This window comes from Sebastes fasciatus, chromosome 21, assembly GCF_043250625.1.
Source record: "Sebastes fasciatus isolate fSebFas1 chromosome 21, fSebFas1.pri, whole genome shotgun sequence".
Taxonomy (NCBI): domain Eukaryota; kingdom Metazoa; phylum Chordata; class Actinopteri; order Perciformes; family Sebastidae; genus Sebastes; species Sebastes fasciatus.
In genome coordinates this window covers 15148516-15171190 of record NC_133815.1, presented here as the reverse complement: position 1 = coordinate 15171190, position 22675 = coordinate 15148516, and the positions used below count along the sequence as shown (strand labels likewise).

General features: G+C 40.2%; 1 protein-coding gene across 10 annotated transcripts in view; it reads left to right on the top strand.

The window, feature by feature from the left end:
• The window catches only part of relch (RAB11 binding and LisH domain, coiled-coil and HEAT repeat containing), a 37703-nt gene extending 17934 nt beyond the window's left edge, over positions 1-19769 (top strand). For 6 of the 10 annotated variants that reach the window (XM_074622462.1, XM_074622463.1, XM_074622460.1 and 3 more), the window contains 19 exons: positions 3110-3222; positions 3331-3421; positions 4150-4221; positions 4318-4458; positions 4605-4769; positions 5204-5351; positions 5447-5603; positions 5722-5845; positions 6423-6471; positions 7122-7201; positions 7796-7902; positions 8912-9011; positions 10504-10586; positions 13398-13461; positions 13553-13691; positions 13818-13934; positions 16203-16291; positions 16817-16887; positions 18469-19769. In XM_074622462.1, coding sequence (XP_074478563.1) covers positions 3110-3222; positions 3331-3421; positions 4150-4221; positions 4318-4458; positions 4605-4769; positions 5204-5351; positions 5447-5603; positions 5722-5845; positions 6423-6471; positions 7122-7201; positions 7796-7902; positions 8912-9011; positions 10504-10586; positions 13398-13461; positions 13553-13691; positions 13818-13934; positions 16203-16291; positions 16817-16887; positions 18469-18589 — 2031 coding nt within the window. In that variant the 3' untranslated portion in view covers positions 18590-19769. Of the gene's footprint in view, positions 1-3109; positions 3223-3330; positions 3422-4149; positions 4222-4317; positions 4459-4604; positions 4770-5203; positions 5352-5446; positions 5604-5721; positions 5846-6422; positions 6472-7121; positions 7202-7795; positions 7903-8911; positions 9012-10503; positions 10587-11269; positions 11353-13397; positions 13462-13552; positions 13692-13817; positions 13935-16202; positions 16292-16816; positions 16888-18468 lie in introns of those variants that run through there. The other 4 variants (XM_074622455.1, XM_074622461.1, XM_074622458.1 and 1 more) reach the window with 2 other exon arrangements.
• The last annotated feature ends 2906 nt before the right edge of the window (positions 19770-22675 follow it).

Here is a 22675-nt window from a genome sequence, read left to right as displayed (position 1 = left end):
ACGCGCTTGCATTTTTTGCACACAGGGTGTTGAAACTTTATTAGACACGAAATGTGAGTGTTCGAAAGAGGTAAGTCTGGTTGGAGTAGTTCTCAGTCGGGACTGCTTTGCATATCACAATGGATATGTTGTTTTAGTCAACCTCTCACAGTTATGGGGAACGTAATCTGTTTGCAAAATCAAGATAGAGGGGGGGGGGGATGACAAAGATTAGAACGTTTAAGCCTCTGGGTCTGAGTGGTGTGGACTTTGTACTCTATCCGTTAGATTCACCGACCATGACATTGCATACACACACACAGCTGCTCGCACTTCCATCTTGCAACTTGAAGCTTTCTAAGCCTGGAGAGGAGACACGCCTTTAGGTGTCTGAACGTGACACCCACTTAAGAACAAACGGTGGAACGATGCATTGTAACTCTGCCTGCCACCTGGCTGTAATATCAGACACTGTAAATCATTAAACATGATGTTTTTCCTCTAAATACTGTACTGTACTGTAGCATAATGCAATGTGCTTGTATATTCTCCTTTTCTTTGGGCTTGATTTATGGTCAATTGCTACAGCACTATTTTCTTAATTCTATTTAATATGCAATTAAAGGGTATGTCCAGGCTTTACAAGAAGTGGTATCACTATGAAGAGAGTAAATGTATGCTTTAACGATTGACTTCCTTTTTTCTACTGACAAGATTAACTGTGATCTTTAACGAACTACTAGCAAGACAAAGAGAATGGGCAGTTTTATCAGGGCTGTTCCGAGAAAAAAGATTAGGAGTTAAGTTACAACTCAAATGACAGGCAGTGTTTTTACACTCTGAAGATGTGGTTTGTCTGACACTACAGTAGAAAGTCAGTGTGTGGATTAAAAATAAAAGGATTGAAAAAAAATAGGCACCTGGAGGAGCGACGCCTGTTCAGCAAGTCACAATTAAAATAAAACAAAATCATAACACACAGAATCTTGTAAGGCATAGTGATACCGCATTGTATGGACATTTACTTGTGCTACAAAACAGTCATCTCTGTTTAAATTTTTTATTGATTATGGTAATAATGTAGACTTCTTTTAATATTTAAATATTTAAATATTTAATCGCATGATTGTCCATAGTTAATCGTGATTAATCACAAACTATTCACACATTTTTTATCTGTTCAAAATGTACCTCAAAAGGAGATTTTTGAAGTATGTAATACTCTTATCAACATGGGAGTGAGTAAATATGCTGCTTTATGCAAACATATGAATATATTTATTATTGGAAATCAATTAACAACACAAAACAATGACAAATATTGGCCATAAACCCTCACAGGTACTGCATTTAGCATAAAAAATATGCTCAAATCATATAACATGATAAAGCCAATACCCATACAACCCATTTTCATTCACATATCTTGAGGTCAGACGTCAAGGGACCCCTTTGAAAATGGCCATGACAGTTTATCCTCGCAAAAATTTAGTGTAAGTTTGGAGCGTTATTTAACCTTATTTGCAACAAGCTAGTATAACGTAGTTGGAACCAATGGATTCCTTAGGTTTTCTAGTTTCATATGATGCCAGTATCTTCACTACTAGCCTTAAAACTGAGCCTGCTACAACCTCCGAAAGATCAATTGCGTTAATGCATTAAAGAAATTAGTGGCGTTAAAAGAAATTTGAATTACCACATTATTATCGCGTTAACTTTGACAGCCCTAAGGTTAATACCAGCACTTATACGCACTTCATTTGATTATTTAAATGTGAGAACAGGCAGAAAACTGTTACAAAGATCTTACATTTTATAATGAAGATTTGATAGGAGTTGTTAAGGTAGGATGTGAATGTGGAAATCAACATTTTGCCTTCTCGGACTGGAATGTGCAGTCGCTCTGCTCTTTGAAGTAAAGCCTCCGGGTCCTGGCGTCGTGCTGTCCACTCTACCTGCCCACAATGTTTATCCAGGACTGGTCAGATGTTTAACCTCCTGAAGGAGTCTTCACATCAGACGCACAGGAGTTCACACGGAAATAGAACGGGGTCAGCATGGTTTCTGGCATTTTCAGATGTGTGCTGAATTCCTTTTATTTGTTTTATCAGGCCAGTGCTGTTAAGTCTCCAAAAAATGTCTCTTTTGGGAGGATGCATGGTATTTTTAGAGGCCAGGGCAGAATATTATCGAATGTGACAGTTTAAATTTCCCTGAATGCATTTCATTTGCTGCTTTTTGACGCTTGAACTGATTTCACCCGTATTGAAGTCGTCATTTAAAACCACTTAAAATGACCCTCTTAAACTTCAATGTCATATTTTTACTTTTTAAAAGATAGCCAACATGGCATTGACTTCATAGGGCTGGTCCAGCGTTGAGCGAAGTGACTCATCGCAGCCTATCTTTACCCAAGTGTCTGTCGGGTCCATCTGTCCGTCCAGCGTTGGGGTTTTGCTCGTTCTTCCAGCGCTTGGCAGGAAACTATGATATCTTTCTGGGAAAAAAAAACAGAGTTTGTTTGAAAAAAAACATATTTTTAACTCTGTATGCACTCTCTAATTTGGGTGTGTGTGGCGGGAATTTAGGGCTGACCACAATTTGGCCGTGGAGGCCCTGTATCAAGGGCGGCTGAGCTCTCTCCCCTCTGGCTGGAAGGTCCATAAACTCTATCTGAACTCTGGGATAGAGCTGTGTTAAAGTAGGGGAACTAGTGCAATAGGTGTGTGTGTGTGTGTGTGTCTCTCTAAATGCAGCCGTGTGTCCTGGTGTGTGCATGCACTATTTAAGTTTCCGCAGTACGTGGCTCTAATTGTATGTGCGTGACTCCAAAGCCAAATGAGTCAAGGTATAACACCAACGAGGTATTGAAGGTGAGCATGTTTTCACTGGTGTTGAAAGACTCCTATTGGTTTCAAAGGTGACCCCGTGTATTTCTTTCTCCCTGTCACTCTCCCATTTTCTCCTCTTTTTTATAAACACATTTAATTCTCCCCGTCCTCCATAGACTTCCAGGCCTGCTTGACTGCTACCGATAATCCTTTCCCTGTGTGTTTCAACCTCGCTCGCCCTTTTGCAAAGTAATCTAAAGTGATATCTCTGTTTCTTTCTCTCATCGTTTCTCCTTTAGGAGTTGATCCCACTCATCTTATGTACCGCCTGCCTTCACCCAGAGCCTAAAGAGAGAGACCAGCTCCTCCACATCCTCTTTAACCTCATCAAGAGACCAGATGATGAGCAGAGGTATATGTAGATCAAACAATATGCTTATTAGTTTATCCTGCTGGTTGGATACCATTGTTTAACATCCAAGATATGTATGTTCTCATATGTTTCTGTGTGTTTCCAAAGACAAATGATCTTGACGGGGTGTGTTGCGTTTGCGAGGCACGTGGGTCCCACGCGTGTCGAGGCTGAACTACTTCCTCAGTGCTGGGAACAGGTACAGTACACACACATGCAGGTGGCCTTTTGTTATTGAATGTGCTGTCACTGGTTTTCTGCAACGGTAATACAAAGAGGGTTTCACCTACACACACGCGCTCAACCTTTTAGTTCACTTTTTGTATGAGTCATTTCTTCTTTCTTTCTGTGACACCTAATTTCCACTTTATGGTGGATGTTTCTCTGTTCTATTTCAGTACAAAAACAAGAGCATTAATATTAACCACGACTATTTTTGTTGTTTCCACTTTGCCTCTTACGTATGTAGATTTGACATAAAGGAAATGACTTGCGTTTTGCAAGAAATGCTCAAAGCTCTAATGCAAAAAATATTTGTGCGATATATTAGAAACAAATCTTATGCTTGCGTGTCTTGTATTTAGTGAGCATTCAATGTTGTTGTGATTGCATATTCTTACACAGTAAATCACTATCATTATTTCCATGATGTCCCTGACATATTTATGATAGCAGTCTTGTTTTCATTGCCACCTGTGTCACCTCATTTTCAACACATTTACTGGAACAACAGCTGCCAGAAGGCTGAGAATCTGCCCAGAAAGACTAATAGCGGTTTCCACAGGGTCAGCGTGTTGATGATACTCAAGTTGTTTCCATTCCACGGTGGCTGCCCTCCAGTCTACCTCTCTCCTCCTTTCAACTTCTGTTTCTGTAATTCTTTTAAAACCTGTTTTCCTCTAAATCTCGCTCTCTCTTCCTCTGCAGATTAACCACAAATATCCAGAGAGGAGATTGTTAGTGGCAGAGTCCTGTGGAGCCTTAGCACCATACCTGCCTGTAAGAAAATTAAAAAAAGAGATTTTACATGAATATAGATGATTCAAATATAAATTAATCCTCTCTCTCTTACCAACTTGCTTTATGTGTCTGCAGAAGGAGATCCGTAGCTCCTTGGTGTTGTCCATGTTGCAGCAGATGCTCGCTGAAGATAAGGCTGACATGGTCAGAGAGGCTGTGGTCAAGAGTCTGGGTATCATCATGGGTTACATAGATGATGCTGACAAGTACTCCCAGGTTTGTGTGTTATGAGAGGAAAGCTTTCAGATCTTAACATAAAAAGTGTTCTACTTTCTTTTTGTTCTCATAAAACAGTGTTTTAGCAATAATGCAAATGCTTGCGGGTAAATCTTCATGCTCATCAATATGTGTGTGTCGTCCAGGGTTTTGAGCTGATGCTGCTGTCACTTGGGGACCCGTCAGAGCGGGTGGTCAGTGCAGTCCACCAGGTCTTCATTCCTGCGTTTGCTGCCTGGACCACAGAGCTGGGCAGCCTGCAAACTACACTCATTCCTTCTCTGTTGGCACGTATAGAGAAACTACTTATGGTAAGTGACCTTGTGCATTTTTTCTCACCCCCTCCCGATAGTAAAAATTTAGTTTGTTGAGCCAAAGACATATTCAGAAGAATATTTAGAGCAAATGTGTGAAAGAATAGAAAAATGCTGTGAATATGTACCAGAACATCATTGTTCATGTAGATAAACATTGTAAGAAAAACTATCCAATACAACACATAACACTACAGGTATGTGCATTTTGAATATGTCTACCCTATAAAGAACTATATGGACACACCATATGAATAACCTCTTGTCCGCCTTGATCCTTCTTATTTCTGCATATGAGCAAAATCTACAAAAGCATTTAAGTTGTGTTGATGGCTACAGATCTCGAGACCACACAAAATCAATAAATTGCACTTCCTCACTTTTGCTTTCTTTGTTTCTCTTGTCCCTTCTATGTCTCTCTCTTTCTGTAGCAAGGAGAACACGGTCTGGATGAACACAAGCTACACGTGTTACTGTCGGCCCTGCAGTCGCTCATCCCTCCTCTGTTTGCTGTGGTGCTGCAGAACGCACCCTTCACCAGCAGAGCCATACTCAACGGAGACATACCTGCAATAGAGGGTAGGACATAGAAGTAACAAGCAGAAGGAGTAATTCTTAATGCAGTACATTTCCTGAGTTTCTATTCCTGTTCCTGTGTCTTTTGTTTCCTGCAGTGACTCGGTTCCCCAGGCCAGCCTCTCCCCTCCAGGACGTGGCGACCATCATCGGCAGCAGAGAGATGCTGAGTGCTCTGCTGCTGCTCTACGACTACCAGCTGGAGCATGAAGGAACCACTGGCTGGGACAGCCTGCTATGGGTGGTCAACCAACTGTGAGAAATGCACACATACACCCACTCACACACGTGTAAAGTCAGCTTTGTACACGGTGTCACAAAAGCATACACAAACACACACACTGATATTTCCATTCGTCTGCTCTGTCTTCAGCCTTCCGCAGCTCATAGAGATCGTCAGTCGTATCAATGTGACGTCAACGACCTGCGTACACGAGTTCTCTCGCTTCTTCTGGAGGCTCTGTCGCACCTTTGGCAAGATTTTCACCAACACTAAGGTACAACCATGTGTGTAAAAATGTGCTGCCACAACACTTTGGTTTTAACAACTGTTTTTTGGCTTTACTGAATACCTTAATCCATTTGCTACTAAATTTATTTCAGACATTTTGAGTGTCTAAATTCTAAGTTTGAGATGTATGTGCACTATTTTGTGCCTTGCAAAACATGTAATGTCCTAGCATTCACACAAGTTTTTGCTAAAAATCTCACTAAGCAATACTTCACTCTTGCTACTGATGTGTACAGTGCACTTATGCAACATTAGACCTGTCAGTGATGATGCAAAATGCTGTTTATTTGTAGTTTTTCTTTAAATATTTGTTTACTACACAGCGTCTTTGAGTCCTTGAAAAGCGCTATATAAGTTGAATTTATTATTATTATTATTACTACTAACTATAGAGTATCCATTTCAGTGTTAATCATGTAGGGAATAATGAATGTGTCTCTGATTTCTATCAAAAATCCATGTGAGGTATTGAGAACCACTGTGAAATAGTACTTTACAATAAATGTCAATGGTATTTATAAATGTAATGATGACATTTTGTTTATCTTTATGACCTTTTTCAGGTTAAACCACAGTTCCAAGAGATCCTCCGACTATCTGAAGAGAATGTCGGTGAGTGCAGATTAGACCTACACGTAAACACAGATGTGCATTTGTTGTAAGATTTTTCTCAGCTCTCTCAAGAGAACGCTGGTAGGTGGAGTTCACCCGCCGACACTGTTGATGTAAACAAGCTATTTGGAGTCCGGTATGGGTGTTCCCCTCTTCTTCTTTTTTTTTTATTCCGGACATGTTTCTGTAGTTATAAGAGGTGCTTGGTCTCAGTTGGCTGCCAAGTGATTTAGCTTTTGGTATTGTGGCCATTTATGAAATGTGTTTTTGCACTGGGTCCCAGTCTGTGTTTAGGTCATTGTGACCTTACATGGCAATTGTCCTTTTCAATAGATTTTTGTAAAAACCACAGCGATGTAATGCACGCTGTAAACACATTGTGACACACAGTCAGTGTTGCCAAATGCCTTAGCACGACATAATAGACTGCACCTCATCAGTCCTGTCATATTTAAATGTATGGGCATATTTTTTTAATTTCCCTGATTAACTGGGTAAAAACGGATGATGGTTACTCACACGATATGTCCAGCACAGCTGTAATAGTGTTTAACAGCAGAAAAATAGAGTGTGAGTGTCAAATCTTGTCCCATAGTTGTGCATACAGTGAAATGTTTACCTAGTTTGTTCTGTTTTTGTTCCTCTGTCAGATACGTCAGAAGGGAACGATATTCTCTGCAAAGCTACAGTTCCTATCTACGCCACTGGAGTGCTGACTTGTTATAACCAGGTAAATTAATAGCAGACCACAGCCAAATAGTAGCTGACTGGAAAACACTACGAAGAGAGCTCTTTAAGCTGATTTAAGCCGATCCCAACATCTCAAAAATAAATAATAATATGTAATATGTATGTAATAATGTGTATATATATATATATATATATATGTGTGTGTGTGTATGTGCGTGTATGTATGTACGAACATGTGTAGTTGACTTTTTGACTACTTTTTAACCCTATACTTTCATGTATGTTAATGCATAGAATGTGAACCGCATTGCATTTTATCGTTCTTTGTCACGAGGGAAATCCACCCCAAAACACAGCAAACATGTTTTTGTTTTGACTTTTAGGTTCACAAAATGATATAGCACTTACAAGACACTGTGGACAGAACATGCTGTATTTGATTTACCTTTCAATACAACACAAGAACAACAAAACATTCTTCTCATGTTAAAAGTGACAAAGATGTCTGCTGTCCCAAAATGCTCTGACTGATGTGTAGAAATGTGCACACATATGTTCATGTTAAAATGTAGATGTTAATGTATTTGTTGCCTACATGATGTAACTGATAAGCATTTATATAATTTCTGTACAGGACGAGGATCGCAAGTTGTTGGTGGGTTTTCTGGAGGATGTTATGACAACCTTGTCTCTGTCCCATGCACCTCTCGACAGCCTGAAGGCCTCCTTTGTAGAGCTAGGGTGAGATAGACACACACACACACACACACACACAAATAAATTCCCACATTACCAACAGTGGACTATCGTTCTACACTAACCGAGTGGGGACCATCGTTTCTGGTCATTTAGAAAAAGCAAAAATGAAATGGAACATTTTTATTTTAAGGTCATTTTTAATAGTTTCATGTTTTTGTTTTTGTTTTGTTTATTTGACAATTCATTTTTTTAAAAAGACACTTACACGGTTACAACACCAATGTACATGCACAGTTAAAAGAACATCAAGGATAACACAAAAACATCACAGGACTTATTTCCATTGTGGTCCTTGTTGTCGTTCAATGTGTTAGAGTTGCATGCGTGTGTGTGTGCATGTGCATACGTGCACATGGAGATAGTGGAGTATGGCTTAAGAGGCATATAAAATCACAAAAAAACATCAATATACAGACAATATTCACATTAGGCATTAACAGGCATTATTCTTATAACAGGCTCTGATAACGGTTGTTCAACGACACAACTATCCGTACAACAACTGTCATCATCTTTGAGAAAAACAGATGCTGACCCTCATAGAAGCTTGTTAATTCTAGTAGCTGATATGTTAACTATGTCAGCAGAGCAAGTATCAAAAAGAAAATTAATTTAGTACAAACTATTACAGATGATTTCAAAGAGTGCTGGTTAAAATTGTAACATGCTTGAGTACTGTAGCTGCTGTTAAAACACACTATAGTAGTTTTTCAGTAGTGAGTGATAATAGATTCAAGCTTCACACATTAACAGCATTCACAATAGTCCACGTAAAGTAATTAAAATTATGTCCCAACACCAGATTGAATAGGTTGCATTTTATTTATTTTGCTTGTCTTTTTTTTTTTCATAACACTAAATATCTAAAAAAATATGACTTGCATTGACACACACTTTCTTCTGTATAGTGTAATTGATTTGCAGGGCTGATGTGTAAAAAAAAGCTGCCACAATATTACCCAGTATCTTATCTTATGCTCTCTCTTTTCAGCGCCAACCCAGTGTACCATGAATTGCTGCTCACTGTTCTGTGGTACGGAGTCGTCCATACCTCTGCACTGGTCCGGTGTACTGCAGCGCGGATGTTTGAGGTAGAAAACACGCACATTAATGAACTAATCACAGATAACATTTTTACATTTTACATTTTTAGCAAGAATAAATGTCTGCTCTACTACAAAGTGCATACCAGTAGAATATAACATGGCTGCACAATTATTAATAAAATGGTAATTCAGATAGATTTGTTGCATTTTATGATTATCTGTAATTATCCTGTTAAACTACCGTAACTTTATATTAGACAACACATTCTAAACATTCTGTATTATTGAGCTGAAATTGCAGGCTTACACAACCGTGCAGTCCTACATTATAGATACTACATTCATGTTCACCTATTTGCTGTACATGTGCTAGCTCTGCTTGCTATTGCTGCTGTTTTAACACATGCATTTATATTTAGCTACTCTGTCTTATAAGTGTGAGTACTGTAGCGTATAAGGCGCCCCTGGTTCCGGCTGTATGACTAGACCCTCCTAGAGTTAACATCACACCTCTCGCTGTGCACTGGTCTCAGGACAGACTACATAAATATCTGCTGCATGTCAGAGAAAGGCTGAAGTCAGCACCCTGGAAGTCAAAAGAGGTTCAAGGCCTGTTCTATTTCAGTGTTGTTGGAAAAATATAATTTAATCAGAAATGTTTTCTCGTGAACATTTTTTTTTTTTTTACTTTTTAAGTATTTCAGGTTTTGTTGAAATATAATTCACCACTATTTTTCAAGGGAAACGACTCCCTGTTTTTGTCCTTGTCAGGTTCCCAAGGCAAAAGTCCTGGCCTAAACAACCATAACAAATCAGCCCGTCCTTTGAGATCAGTGCACACTTTAGGTCAAATATTGGACTGAGGATCTAGATATAGCAGTAGAACCGGGCCTATGTTGAGCTAAACTTGGGGGAGGAGGAGCGGTAGGCTGTATTCATGTCCCCCCCCCCTGTTTTGTGAAGTACTTGCCCTTTCCCAACACACCCCACTGTCACCATTCCATAGTGACTATAGCTGTCCACCATTGCCGAAACTGTGGGTTGAAATGTGGTCCTCTGCCACAGATCCCAGATCAGATCTAGAACTACTTTATCAATTTAAAGTGAATGAAATAATATTCTGACCTGGAGTCTGTGGAAAGAGCCCACAGCTTTACGCTCACCATACCGTAAGAGTATTTGTGCAGTTTAGCTATGTTGGCTTCGCCATTCCTTCTGCATACATGCGTGTGCACGTGTGTGTGTGTTTGTGTGCGTGTGTGTGATTGTGATTGTGATTGTGTGCGTGTACACACATGCTTGATACATGCAGTGCCGTTCCGTGCCTTGCAGCTATGGTTCTTGTCATTGTATATCACTTTCTTTCCTATCTTTTTTGTGTTTGTTTTTTTTCTTTTTTCCCTCCCCCTTTTCTGTTTTTTGCTTTTTTTTTTTTTTTTTTTGTTTCTCTCTATCTATTGGCGGTGTTGCTCGCTCTTGTCCCAATGCCCCGCCCCACCTCTGTGACATCACGGCTGGCTCTGTCCAATCCGATCAGCTGCTGGTGAAGGGGGTGAATGAGACGCTGGTAGCTCAGAGAGTGGTGCCGGCTCTCATCACACTGTCCTCCGACCCTGAAATGTAAGTGGAACAACAACAACAGTAAACCGCGCCGCGTCTCTCTCTCCCCCCTTCTCTTTGCCGCCTGAGAACCATCACTTGAAACAAGTCTGTACCAGCCAGGAGCAATTTCTCAAGACACTAACTTTATTGTTAAATAAGTCATTTGATTTCCTATCAAATTTACAATTTCCGATTCTCAATGTATTTCCTTATAATTCTCCTTTTGGATGGTTTTTGAGTGGATGTGCGGAGTTGCTCCTGTGTAGGTCGAGGCTGGGCCATGGGGTGGTTCATCAGCATAACCACTGTTAACACTAACACGCATGTGCGCATCATCAATCCGCAACACTAACCCAGCTCTCGTCACCTCATCCGTCTGCAACACTTTACCAGTCCAGATGTGTGCGTGCACATTGCCTGCATGCGGCAATAGCACAGTCCCAGCATGCTCATCTGTAACCCTTTCCCTCTTCCTCCCCACCCTAACTCCGTTTAAGCAGGGGCCCCTCCTCCTGGCCGGTGGTTTGGTTATCTTCACCCGTCTTTCTCGGTTTTATCCTGTCACTCTATTTTCCTCTCTTTCTCTCTCATATCATCCCCTTCTATCTTCTATCTTTACCTCCCTCCTCCTCCTCTCTCTGTCTCCTCCCCTTCCCCTTGCCTCTCCCTCTCTCTCATCCTGCTGTGTGGTGGGTTTGCAGTTGGTTCTCCGAGGCATGAGTGAAGCATTAGTAGATCGCCGTGCGGCTCCGGCCCTTATAACTCTGTGCAGTGGGCCTGAATTGTGAGTCAATCGACACGAGAAAAAAACCTCTCTGTAAACATTGTCATTTTGTGGGCTGCATCCTTACAGTGTGAATCAGTGTCCTCCAAGAAATTTGTCTCGCTGAGCTTGAAAAAAAAAAAAAAAAAAACCTTGTTACCCGTCAGTACATCTGAAGTACATCAGTGGCAGCTTCTTTTAAACACCACAAACATTCAGTTGAAGAAAAAATTAGAGCAATTTGAAGTAATTTGCCTCTCAGTGATTGGCTAAATTGGATGAATACTTGTGAAATCTCCCCTTCGTTCAATCTTGTGGCACACATTTGTCCTTTTCATCGCAGTATAAACATGCCATGCTTTGATAGTTATTCAAAGATCGGCTCTCCTACAAACAAAAGAACATTTTTTTGGGCTGCCGATGTACATCCAGCTTTCATGTTTGTGATCAGACAAAATTAGTGGTGACACTGTTGGAATGCAGCCCTTCTCATCTCATCATTCTCTGTATTGAAATTCACACGCTAATGGGTACACACTTGACCCAACTTGTAGAACATATATTTATTTATATATATCTATATATCAAGTTGCTGTGTCAACGATCAGCAGACTAGAGAGTCCAAGATGGCTCAAGTGTATCTTTTGGTCTTTCCTGCTCCTACTGACAGTGGAATGATTATCTAACATCACTCTAACAGCACCCCATTAATCTTGCTTATCACAGTCCATTATAAATCATTGAGTATTGTCAGATGTTTTTATTATGCATTATTTTGTTTTTGTATTTTTTTTTCATGACGGCTTTGGGAATTTAATGATCCACTTAAAAAAAATCCACTTTTTTACCTTTGTGATTGTTATCTTTTAGCCCAAGAAATTATATGATGAATATATATACCTTATAGATCTAATCTGTATAATAATATCTTTGATGAGTCAACCAATTGATGGGCCAGATTTTAAGAAATTAACTGATCTATATAGATAAATGGTTATCAGATTATCATCGTTGCAACTGCCCATTCAAATATAAACTTACTAGATCAACAAAGCTGTTAGCTGCTAAACTGGAAGTCAACTATGGGAGCAACCACCTCAGTCTTCACTGTGGTTACCAGCATGTCATTACCATGTAATCACTATATTTGTATAAAACCTAGAACATGTGTTAACCAAAGTAGTGCTAACTCTTTGTGGTTTTAGGATAAATGCTTACTTGGAACTTGATGTGCCATTGTAATAACAAATATGCAAAAACAATAGACGATTCCAGTAAATTTGACTCAGTTCATCGTAGCATTATTTGAGGAAACCTGATTTATGCTTCCCAGCCGACTAATGACATAACCTGAAGCCATCTAAAATGTGGTTAATGTGGTTAAAACCCAACAATCTGATGATTCAAACATTTTCTTTTTCTTTTTTTTAATCGTGCTTTTTATTGTTTCCTTAAGAAAAATGATACAGTACAAATACAGTAATATGCACGTATAATAACAGATAGTAACTGTAATTCCAAAAACAAAGTATTCAAGAACAAGGGAGGAGAAAAATGGCAATAATTATAAATAACAATAATACAAAATAAAATATACAAAAACATATATAATAACAAATTTTAAATAAAAACATAAATTATACTAATAATTTAATAATAATAAATATATAAAAAATAATTAATAAAATAATTTCAGACACCTACTTATAAAATAAAAAGGTGATATGAGTACAATTAAATAAAATACAAAAACAAAATGGATCACATAAAGGTTGCATCACAACTATTCAGGACACAATATCGTGACTTACCTCTAACAGATACCACCTGTCAAAACCACAGGACTGTGACTACACGTTATCGACTCCAAGATATGTCAGGCTAGACTGCTCTGTGTTACGATTCAATCATTTCCAAATAAATCTGCAAACTGTTTGCAGATAACATTTGGCTCATTCTGATTCCTACTTAAAGACACTCTTATTGGGAAATTTGAGAATACCTAAAATAGGGATACAGTGACTATGAATGGTCAAACCGTTGTCTTGCTTTCCTGCTGCTTTTAGCTCAGTGAGGATATCTACTATCCCTGCCTTTGGTACCATCATGGAGACCGTCACACAGAAAGAGGTAGGAAAACTAGCTGCACACATTTAATTAAATAAATCATTTAACAAATCATTCTAAAACATGTACTTTCTGTGTGCGTGTGTGTGTGTAGCTGCTGGAGCGTGTAAAAATGCAGCTGGCATCGTTCTTGGAAGACCCTCAGTACCAAGATCAGCACTCTTTGCACATGGAGATCATCAGGACGTTTGGAAGGGTTGGACCCAATGCAGAGCCACGCTTTAGAGACGAGTGTATGTAAAGGACACATAAATACATTTAAAAGTCCAATTCTAATGTCTAATTTATTTTATTTTATTTTATTTTATTTGCCTCTTTTGTGCACTTACTTTTTTGTGTTTTGTTTTTAATTTTTCTAGTTGTGTTGCCACATCTTCACAAGCTGGCGCTGGGAAACAACAGCCAAACGGTGGAGAACAAGAGAATCGACATCGCTACCCAGCTGTTTGAGGCCTACAGCGCCCTCTCCTGCTGCTGTATCCTTCCATAGGTCATACATGATGGTCTGTGAAAGCTGGGCCATATACCTGGATTTACCTTCTTTTGGGAGGACTTTTATTTATAGTCCTAATATTAGCTATTAGGGATGTCACGGTACCAGAAATCTAGTAGTCGATACCAATACCAGTAAATTTCCACGATTCTCGATACCAAATTCGATATCACGGTAAAAAAAAAAACAACAACAACAATAAATCCCCTGTAATTCAACACGTACTCTTTTATTAAAAACATTTGAACATTACAAAAAAACAGAGGCATGTAGACTTTAAGTAATAAATGAAAAGATTTGACCCATTTTGTTCATTTTGGCGTATCATGTTATCGATGTATAGTCAGACGACGGACACTACATACTGACCATGAACGCATCTGGTCTGTCCACTCAGAGTAGTAGGAGCAGGAGGCAGAGGATTTATTGTTGAAGCGAAAAGCAAACACACCTGTTTGGCAATTTAATTCCAATGCTATAAGGGAACAATAACATTAATGAGGTAATCGCCGCGAGGTCGGATGGAGCCTTCACAGCCAGTGTGCACAGAGCAGCGGCGCCAGGTAGAGCCCCGCAGCAAAAGCCCTACCGGAGAGGCCAGACACACCCCCACCCGACAGTGCAGATCAGAGTCAACGCTCTGCACATGTTGACCGTCATCTTTCTTGAAAAAAATGTCCGGTGTAATCGGTAACACCGGTGTTGTCACAAGTTTATTAACCGGTGGGAAATTGCCCTCACTGTCACATCCCTACCAACGACCATTACAGGCATCGTACGGTACCTTTGGTATGGAAGAAAAAGAGTACCGTCACTTTTTTTTAATTTTGGCATCGACTTGGTACCGAAGTATCGGTTCTCGTGACACCCCTATTAGCTATACAACAGATGGATAGCCTTGTGAAGCTTAGGGGGGAAAATGTGCAGCACAGTCGACGTTTTCCAAGAAGTCAACTCACTACTTTTTGTAACTACTGTCCTATATGTATTACCAAATGGATTTACTAGAAGTCTGTGTCAAGGTTGGCCTGGGTCCAGTGTTAGCTGTCGTAACAGTGAGTCAGTGGGAAGGCCGTTAGAATAACCGGACAAACGCTATAGCTGCGCCGGTTAGCTCCTGAATGTGCCTGTGCAACTGTGTGGTACGTAGCAGCGTGGCCCCTGTTGCATGAGTGTGTGTGGTTCAGTGTGTGTGTTGGCAGAGTGTGCCTGTCATTTGGCAGGAGGAGAAAGGGAAAATAAGCTGCCTCCATTTTGGGGCTAGAGGTAATTACAGGGTTGGTTAAGCAAAGGAAAGGATGAGAGAGCGAGAAAGAGCGTGAGACGAAGGGAAGGACTGCGCATCGACTCCAATTGTTAGTAACAGTTCCCAGGAAAGGACCCACGTTTACATTACCTCTGCTCTGTCTCTGTCACCCGTCTCTTCTGTGATTGTTTCTCCCCTTACTATTTCTCCTTTCTCACACTCACACACTTTTTTCCCCTCTCTACTTTACTCTACTCTGTCAACCCCACCCCACACACACACACATAGAGTACAGCTGGTCTGAGGTTCATTCCTATGGATCTTTGTCAGACTGTGATTTCACAGTGCAGTAGTGTCCAGGAGGTATAGCCCTAACCTCAGAGGCTTTACCTCCCACTGCACTTCGTTCTCGTGTAATCAGTGTGACAGGCTCTGAAATTGTACATTCCCATCTTTCTAAAAATATAGATTTGTTCACTCTGTGTCCCGTATAGCTCCCCACCGGCTCTGACAGGTGGCAGAACTCATACGATCCTGGACAAAGTAGCTTTGTGCTGAAACCTACTTTGCAATACATATATTTTTAAGAATTTGTACAATCAAAGGAAAACATTTTTAAAAGAAAAACTGCTTTTATTCAAGAAGAGAACATTTTGAATTATCCTGAAGTAAACTGCACCCATCTGGTAATGCCTGGAAGCACTATCCAAACAGTATTTGTAACTGCTGGGTGTGAAAACACTAACCTTTTCATTTCTATGTCTATACATGTAGTGAGAAAAAGGTTGGTTTTGTTATCTTTTTTCATTCATTTCATTCCCAGATTATTCAGTTTTGGCTTTCTGAAACCTGCACGGCAGCCAAGATAGTGAAACGTTAGCACTGTGATTCCTACCGTATGAATAGTAATACACTCATTCTTGGTGCTGCAAGGTGCTTTTTGGATCAACTGGCATTTTTAAACTGTACTAGTTTCCCATTCCAAGTCCTTAACTTGCTGTGCAGTCATTTCCGAGGAGGTGATGGTCAACCACTTCCTGCCTGGCCTCAGGTGTCTCCGCGCCGACATGGAGCAGCTCTCTCCTGAGCACGAGGTCAGGAGACACGTATTCAGACACTGATTCTAACACTCAAATGCACACACGTATTCAGTATTTCATCCACATACTCACACAGTGATGGACCAGACGGTCTCCTTCTATTTGACAGACAGTCTGACTCTTCACCTATTTCCCAGACACACTCATACACTCACACCTCTGCCTTTTTTATTTGCGTCTCAGAAATCTCACGTGGACCATTTCATGTGAGCATTTTTCCCAAGGTGACTAATGATCAGCTGATTTCTTTTCCCTCCGTACACATCCGCTCTGTCTGTGAAGTATATGCATACCAGATTCTGAGACAGGGAGTATTTTCCAAACTGGAACGCTCACGCAATTAAATCAGAGAAGTACATTTTATTTTGTCATGCTGGGGACATAATTAGACCACGCACCACCTGTATTATACCACTCCAGTACTAAATAGATGTTTACAAGTACTGTATAGATGCACTCAAAGATAGTTTTGTAAAGGTAACATGTCAGCTCAATCTGTCTCTGTCATATCCTCCACAGGTTATTCTGAGTTCTATGATCAAGGAGTGTGAAATCAAGGTGGAAAACAGAGGAATGGCAGACGCACAAGGGTGAGGACAAACAAACAGCCCCCGTCCACACCATCAGTTCTGAAATTCTTTGCGAAATATTGTTTTTTTTATTGCCTGAGAGGCAACAAGTGATAGCTTTAAAGTGGTAGTTGAGAAGAATTCGGAGGGGGAAGATGTAGTCTTACTGTGAGGAGGAGAGGGGTCACTTAACAGTGTTGGGAGTGGGCCTGCATTGTGGGTTTTATTCCCCCAGGGGAGAGAAGAGCATTTAAAAGTGTTGGAACCACACTCATTATGTGGGTATCTTCACAGAGGGAGAGAGAGAGCATAAAAATGAGAGGACTTGTTTTCGTAAAGCTAAGAGAGCTGGGACACCGGCCAAACTGTGGGTGTCTTTTTCAAAAGATGTTTCCCCCCATCTTGTTAACATGTGTTCGGGGCTCATTAAAAGGAGCACTGTGCATATAAGTGCGTATATGTCTGCTCCTCTCTGCGCACATATGCTCAGCTTTTGGGTGTGTTCCCCCCCCCCAGAAAACCCTCAGTTAAACTGTGAGGTTAAAATCTCTGTTTGTGCCGAGACATTTTTGTCCCTCTCTCATTTTGGTCTGTCAAGTCTTTCTTCGACAATCTCACACTATAATTGATCATTGGGATCTTTATTTCCCGCAGCATGTGTGTTTTGACCTTGTAGAATGTTCTTCTTTCCCCCCATTTGACTCCCTGGTATGAAATAAATTTGGAAATCGTGATATTTTGTGGCTATCGCAGCTTAGTGAGCATTCTGTTTGACTCTTTGAAGTGGCATTAGACATTAGAGCTGCAACAATCAATCAGTTTTGAGTCATTTTTTTAAGGGAAAAAAAGTTGAAATTCTCTGATTCCAGCTTCTTAAATGTAAATATTTTCTGGTTTCTTTACTCCTCTATGAGGGTAAACTGAATATCTTTAAGTTGTGGACAAAACAAGACATTTGAGGACGTCATCTTGGCCTTTGGGAAACACTGATTGACCGTTTCGATCGATTAATCGAAAAGAATATCGACAGATTAATAGACAATGAAAATATTCATTAGTTGCAGTCCTAAACACATTAACATTGGAGTAATAATACTCCAGTGTATTACATTTCACATGTTTATTTGCATTTCTTCAGAAAGGTTTATGCAATTGCTCGAATTTCTATACATACTTTATATAGAACAAGTAAAGTGATAACAGTAAACTAACTTTTCGCAGGAATGTTGAGGCCTTTATGCTACAAGACACGAGCCACTTTGATAACAAATAGTGAAGTTGTACTCATATAGAAGCCATGTGAAGGTGTTCACCAGTCAACAGAGTGTGAACTCCAAATTCATTGACTTTGGCTCGGTGTTAAGATGTGATGTTTGTCCTTCTGTTGAGCAATGCAGCAGCTTGGCAGAGTGTCGTATCAGTCATAAGCTCAGCTAACTCAAAAGAGGAACTGATGGAGCCGTTTGACTGTAAAAACCAGGAGGGGCTGTATTGGCAAACAGCATTTCCCTTCTAAAGAAGTAGAGTAAAGGTCTTTCAGTATATGTTGTTGCTTCATCATGGCCAAATTCAACCTGTACACAATTTTTTTTTCCCCCGTAGCTCCATGTCCATCGCCTCCAGTTTGGTTGGCGAGGACGCCAAGACCAAGTTCCTGAGCAAGATGGGTCAGCTGACCACCTCCGGCGCCATGTTGGCCAACGTCTTCCAGAGGAAGAAGTGATCACGACACTGACTAATCGACTGCTGCGACTAACTGACGATCCCCCGCTGTTTTTTGGGAGCATTTCATTCTACTGGGAAAAAGCATTGGTTCGGCTTAAAGTAGAACAAAACCACGTGTATTGTTTATTCAATTTCAAGAAGTGAAGGTTTGCTGAAAGTTGATTTTAAAATCTCCAGTGCAGTGGGGACTCTTTTTTGCAGTGACAGCTAAGGTTTTCTCCTCTGCTCATTTTTCCTCTCCTTAAATCATGACGAAAGCATCGTCCAGGACTTTGCGTTCATGAATCAGTGTTGTCAACATTGTCATTTCAGAAAGAGGTCGAGAGGGAGGAAGACACTTGAGCGGTATTGAGATGCACCCAGAGTGATAGTAAGGGACTTGTTTCTTGGACGTTTTCTGGACTCGAAAGTATCACAGAATTTGATTTTCATCAGAAGAGCTTCACTCGTCTCTAGGAAACAAAACTCTGAGCGCGGCCTGCTGGAATTTCATTTTGAATTTTAAAAACGCCATCTTGGAGCAAAGAGTTGTGCGATAGATGCATTAACATTCGTTACGGAATACTGTCTCTCGTAAGAACGCCTTGTACAGGGTATCTGTACGGCTCAGAAGTGTCACATACTTGAAGCTATAAAAAGAATTGTCTTGCCTTTATTTCTTCAAAGTCTGTCACTGTTTTTTTTGTTTGGACAGCTTCTGTTTTATAACTTATTTATGTCTTAATGAAAAAAAGAAACAACCTTATTCCAACTTCCAAAGAAATTTGCACTTCACTTTACTATTTTGTTCTTTATTTTATATATATATATATATATATATAAATATGTTTTAATTCAGAGTCTTATACATTGAACATTATCACTACTGTTTATGGATTTTGTTTATCCGTTTTGGCAATGTGAAGTTGAAGAGAACACTGATCATGATTATTCCCTCTCTGTCGGTTGCATCTTGTCTCTGTGTTGCAGTGTCTCTGATAATTGTACTTTTTTTTGTTTTCTAAAGTGGGTATTTGGTTCTATTTTTTTTGTTGGTGTTCTTTTTCGATATGCTCTATACAAGAAAACGGTAAATAACTGTATCATACACTGAACTGAGGAGGATGGTACTCATTATGTATATTTGAAATCGGTGTCATGGTGTATTAAAAGTTGGAGGTCAGTTGTGTACTTAAAAATATACGTCCGGAGGCCTCATTGAATGTCGGCATGCTTTTTAGACTTCTTGGTGTTCTGATTATGGCTCCGAGTGTCGACAGGTGTTGGAGGCTGTAAAACAAAGTCATTTCACAGACAAACACACACTCCTCTGTGTCCCTGCCCCTCACATCCAACCCTTTGATGTGATCCATTGTCTGCTTAGTACAACAAACCAAAGTCCATCTTAAGGGACATTCCCAACAACTTCTTTCAAAGGAGCACAGAAGTAAAAGCTCAGATCTGCCGTCAAGATTGCGCTATCAGGCTGGCCTGTAGGTTGCAGCCTGAGGGGCCCCATGTTTGCAAGGGCTCCAGATTAATTTTAATTATTTAAATGTACTTCAGAGAAAAAAACAACTTACCCCATAAGAAACATTAAAGAAATTAAACAGTAGATGTGGCCCTCATCTACAAAATCAGATGACCTTATGAACCTGGCCCCATGATGTGACCAGGTTCAAAATTTCAATTTGGTTTTCAAATAATACGTCACTACTGTACAGAATAGCGGTAAAATGAAAATATGATCACGGAGCACAAAAACAAAAAGCACAACAGCTGAAACAACACCAAGATCTACTAAAGAAAAACCCTAAACTCGATATTTCAAGGTTTAGATTAAAGGCTGTCTCAATGTGTGTACGTTTGGGCTATGTAATATTCCTAACATGCTTTTACACATGGCACTAAATTACTTTTTTCTGGTAACGTTAAAGCATGATGAGTAAGTGTGGGGGGCCCCACCTTAATCCGCCACTGGCTACCTCTCAATCCATGCTATCTTCCCTTTAGAAAAGGATGATTTAGTATCAATAACGTGGTTAACTTTGGCCTAAAATCATCAAAAGAAGACAATTGATCTCAGTCAAAGACGTGTGCATCTCAGGAGGACCCCCGTAGGAATTTAACTGGGCAATTAAAGCTCAATCCATCTTTTAAAATAATGAAGTAAAGTAACAGGAAATATGGTTGCAATTTCAATAACAGACCGGTTTTGGACAGTTCTGATTGACCTGTAGCGCAATCTAGTAGATTTGAAAATATAGAAATGGGTCAGGCAGGGCCATTGTGGAGCTGAGCACTCATTTAGTGGTTGATTATTATACGCGAGTGAACGAACACCTCTTGATAAAGAACAGGATTTGCATATTCAGGTTAATATTCAACCGTCATCACTGATAACGATGCCAGGTGGACAAATAATTGATACAAGACACGGTGGAACTACACGGCATGGCAGCATTGTGTGGGTGTGTCTGTGTATCTGTGTATCTCTATCTGTAGATATGTGTGCAGGGACAGATGCCTGATATGTGATTTGCATTCCTAGTGAATAGTTTTTTTCTTTGTGTGTCAAAACAACTTTTCTGCTTGTCAAGACCCTTTGTTTGGCTTGGCAGCGTGGGTACGTGTCGCTGTGCAAATATCTGCACATCTGGGTGTGAACCTGTATTTTCAGTATGTGTATATTTCTGAAAATTCTCCTGGCGATTTAGTGTCCAAATGGCGTCAGCAGGCAGCTCTTACTCACATTGGCGACTTGGTGTGACTCACGGATCACATCTGTTTCCAAAGCAAGCAGAAGCAATACCAATCCAACCCTTAAACCCACCGGAACATGGTGGCTAAAGCCTTAATGTTATTAAATCCGCTCTGTTGTGTGTGTATGTGAGGGCCACATGCATGTTTTTCAACCCTGTGTGCTTTTCATTGTGTTCAAGGCAGACCGTGCCGAACCCTTAGAAGCTTCCTCCAAAAATCGTGGTACCAAAACAGGCTTGCGGCTGCTTTCTTCTGCAGATCCGAGTGTGTATGTGTGTGTGTCACTTTAATGGAAACCATTCAGCGGCCCATGGCGTGTGTTCATAAGCTGTGTGGAATAGGCATGAACTTTGACTTGTTGTAAGTGATGCTAGGCAACGCAAACCCACATACTTAACAGAGCTACACTGTGCTCCGACCCAGGTCATTTGAAGTGTGCTGCTTGTAAACCGGCGTGGCGTCCGGCCTGCTGTGAATCTACATTTTTAAATACATCAAAACAAGCTACATTGCAACTTCTGCGTTTGAAGTGGAGCCTTAAACAGTGACTTGTATGTGTTTCCAGTTCATGTTTTGTTGTTAAGGGGGGCTGACTTTTCGGTGTGAGTGTTAGGGGTGCGTTCAGAGTCAAGCTGAGGTTTTCTGATTGCTATAAGAGTCAAATTTGGCTCTTAATTGCTACTGTGCGAGCTGCAGAGGCTCCACCACAGAACAGCTTCTCTCAGCATGTTTTTACGGGAAGAGAGGGGAGAGGGAGGACAGAGCCCATTACCTCCACTGGCTCAGCTTAAAACCCTCATTAGTGTTGCTCTTTCTCCACCCATTGAACTTCCTATGGGTTAAAACAGTTCTTCGTCTATCTACTCACCTCAATTGAACATCAGTCACTGTTGATTTTTAGTCATATTTTGTGCTTGTTTTTATGAAAACATCTGGAATATCAGTGCTGCACATTAACATATCTGATTTATTATTTTAAAGGGGACCTATTGTGCTTTTTTCCTTTCCTTTAGTGTGTTAGATCGTTTTTTTTGGTGCATGTAAAATGTCTGCAAAGTTACAAAGTCCAGGCCAAAGGGAGTTACACTGCACATTAAAGCATGTAAACATGTTCTAGTAGAAACCTAAAATACGTAATAAGTATGCACCTGAAAATAAGCAAAACAGGTCCTCTTTAAAATAGACACTCTTTTTTTCTTTTTTATCTCTCCAGTTTCATTTCTTCACATCTGTTGTTTTCCTTGTTCACCTCTCCTCTCTCGTGCCAATCGACCCTATTACATCCATTCGGGGCCTTCACATGCGATGTAATATTTGCATAACTGTCAACTTGAAGAGAACA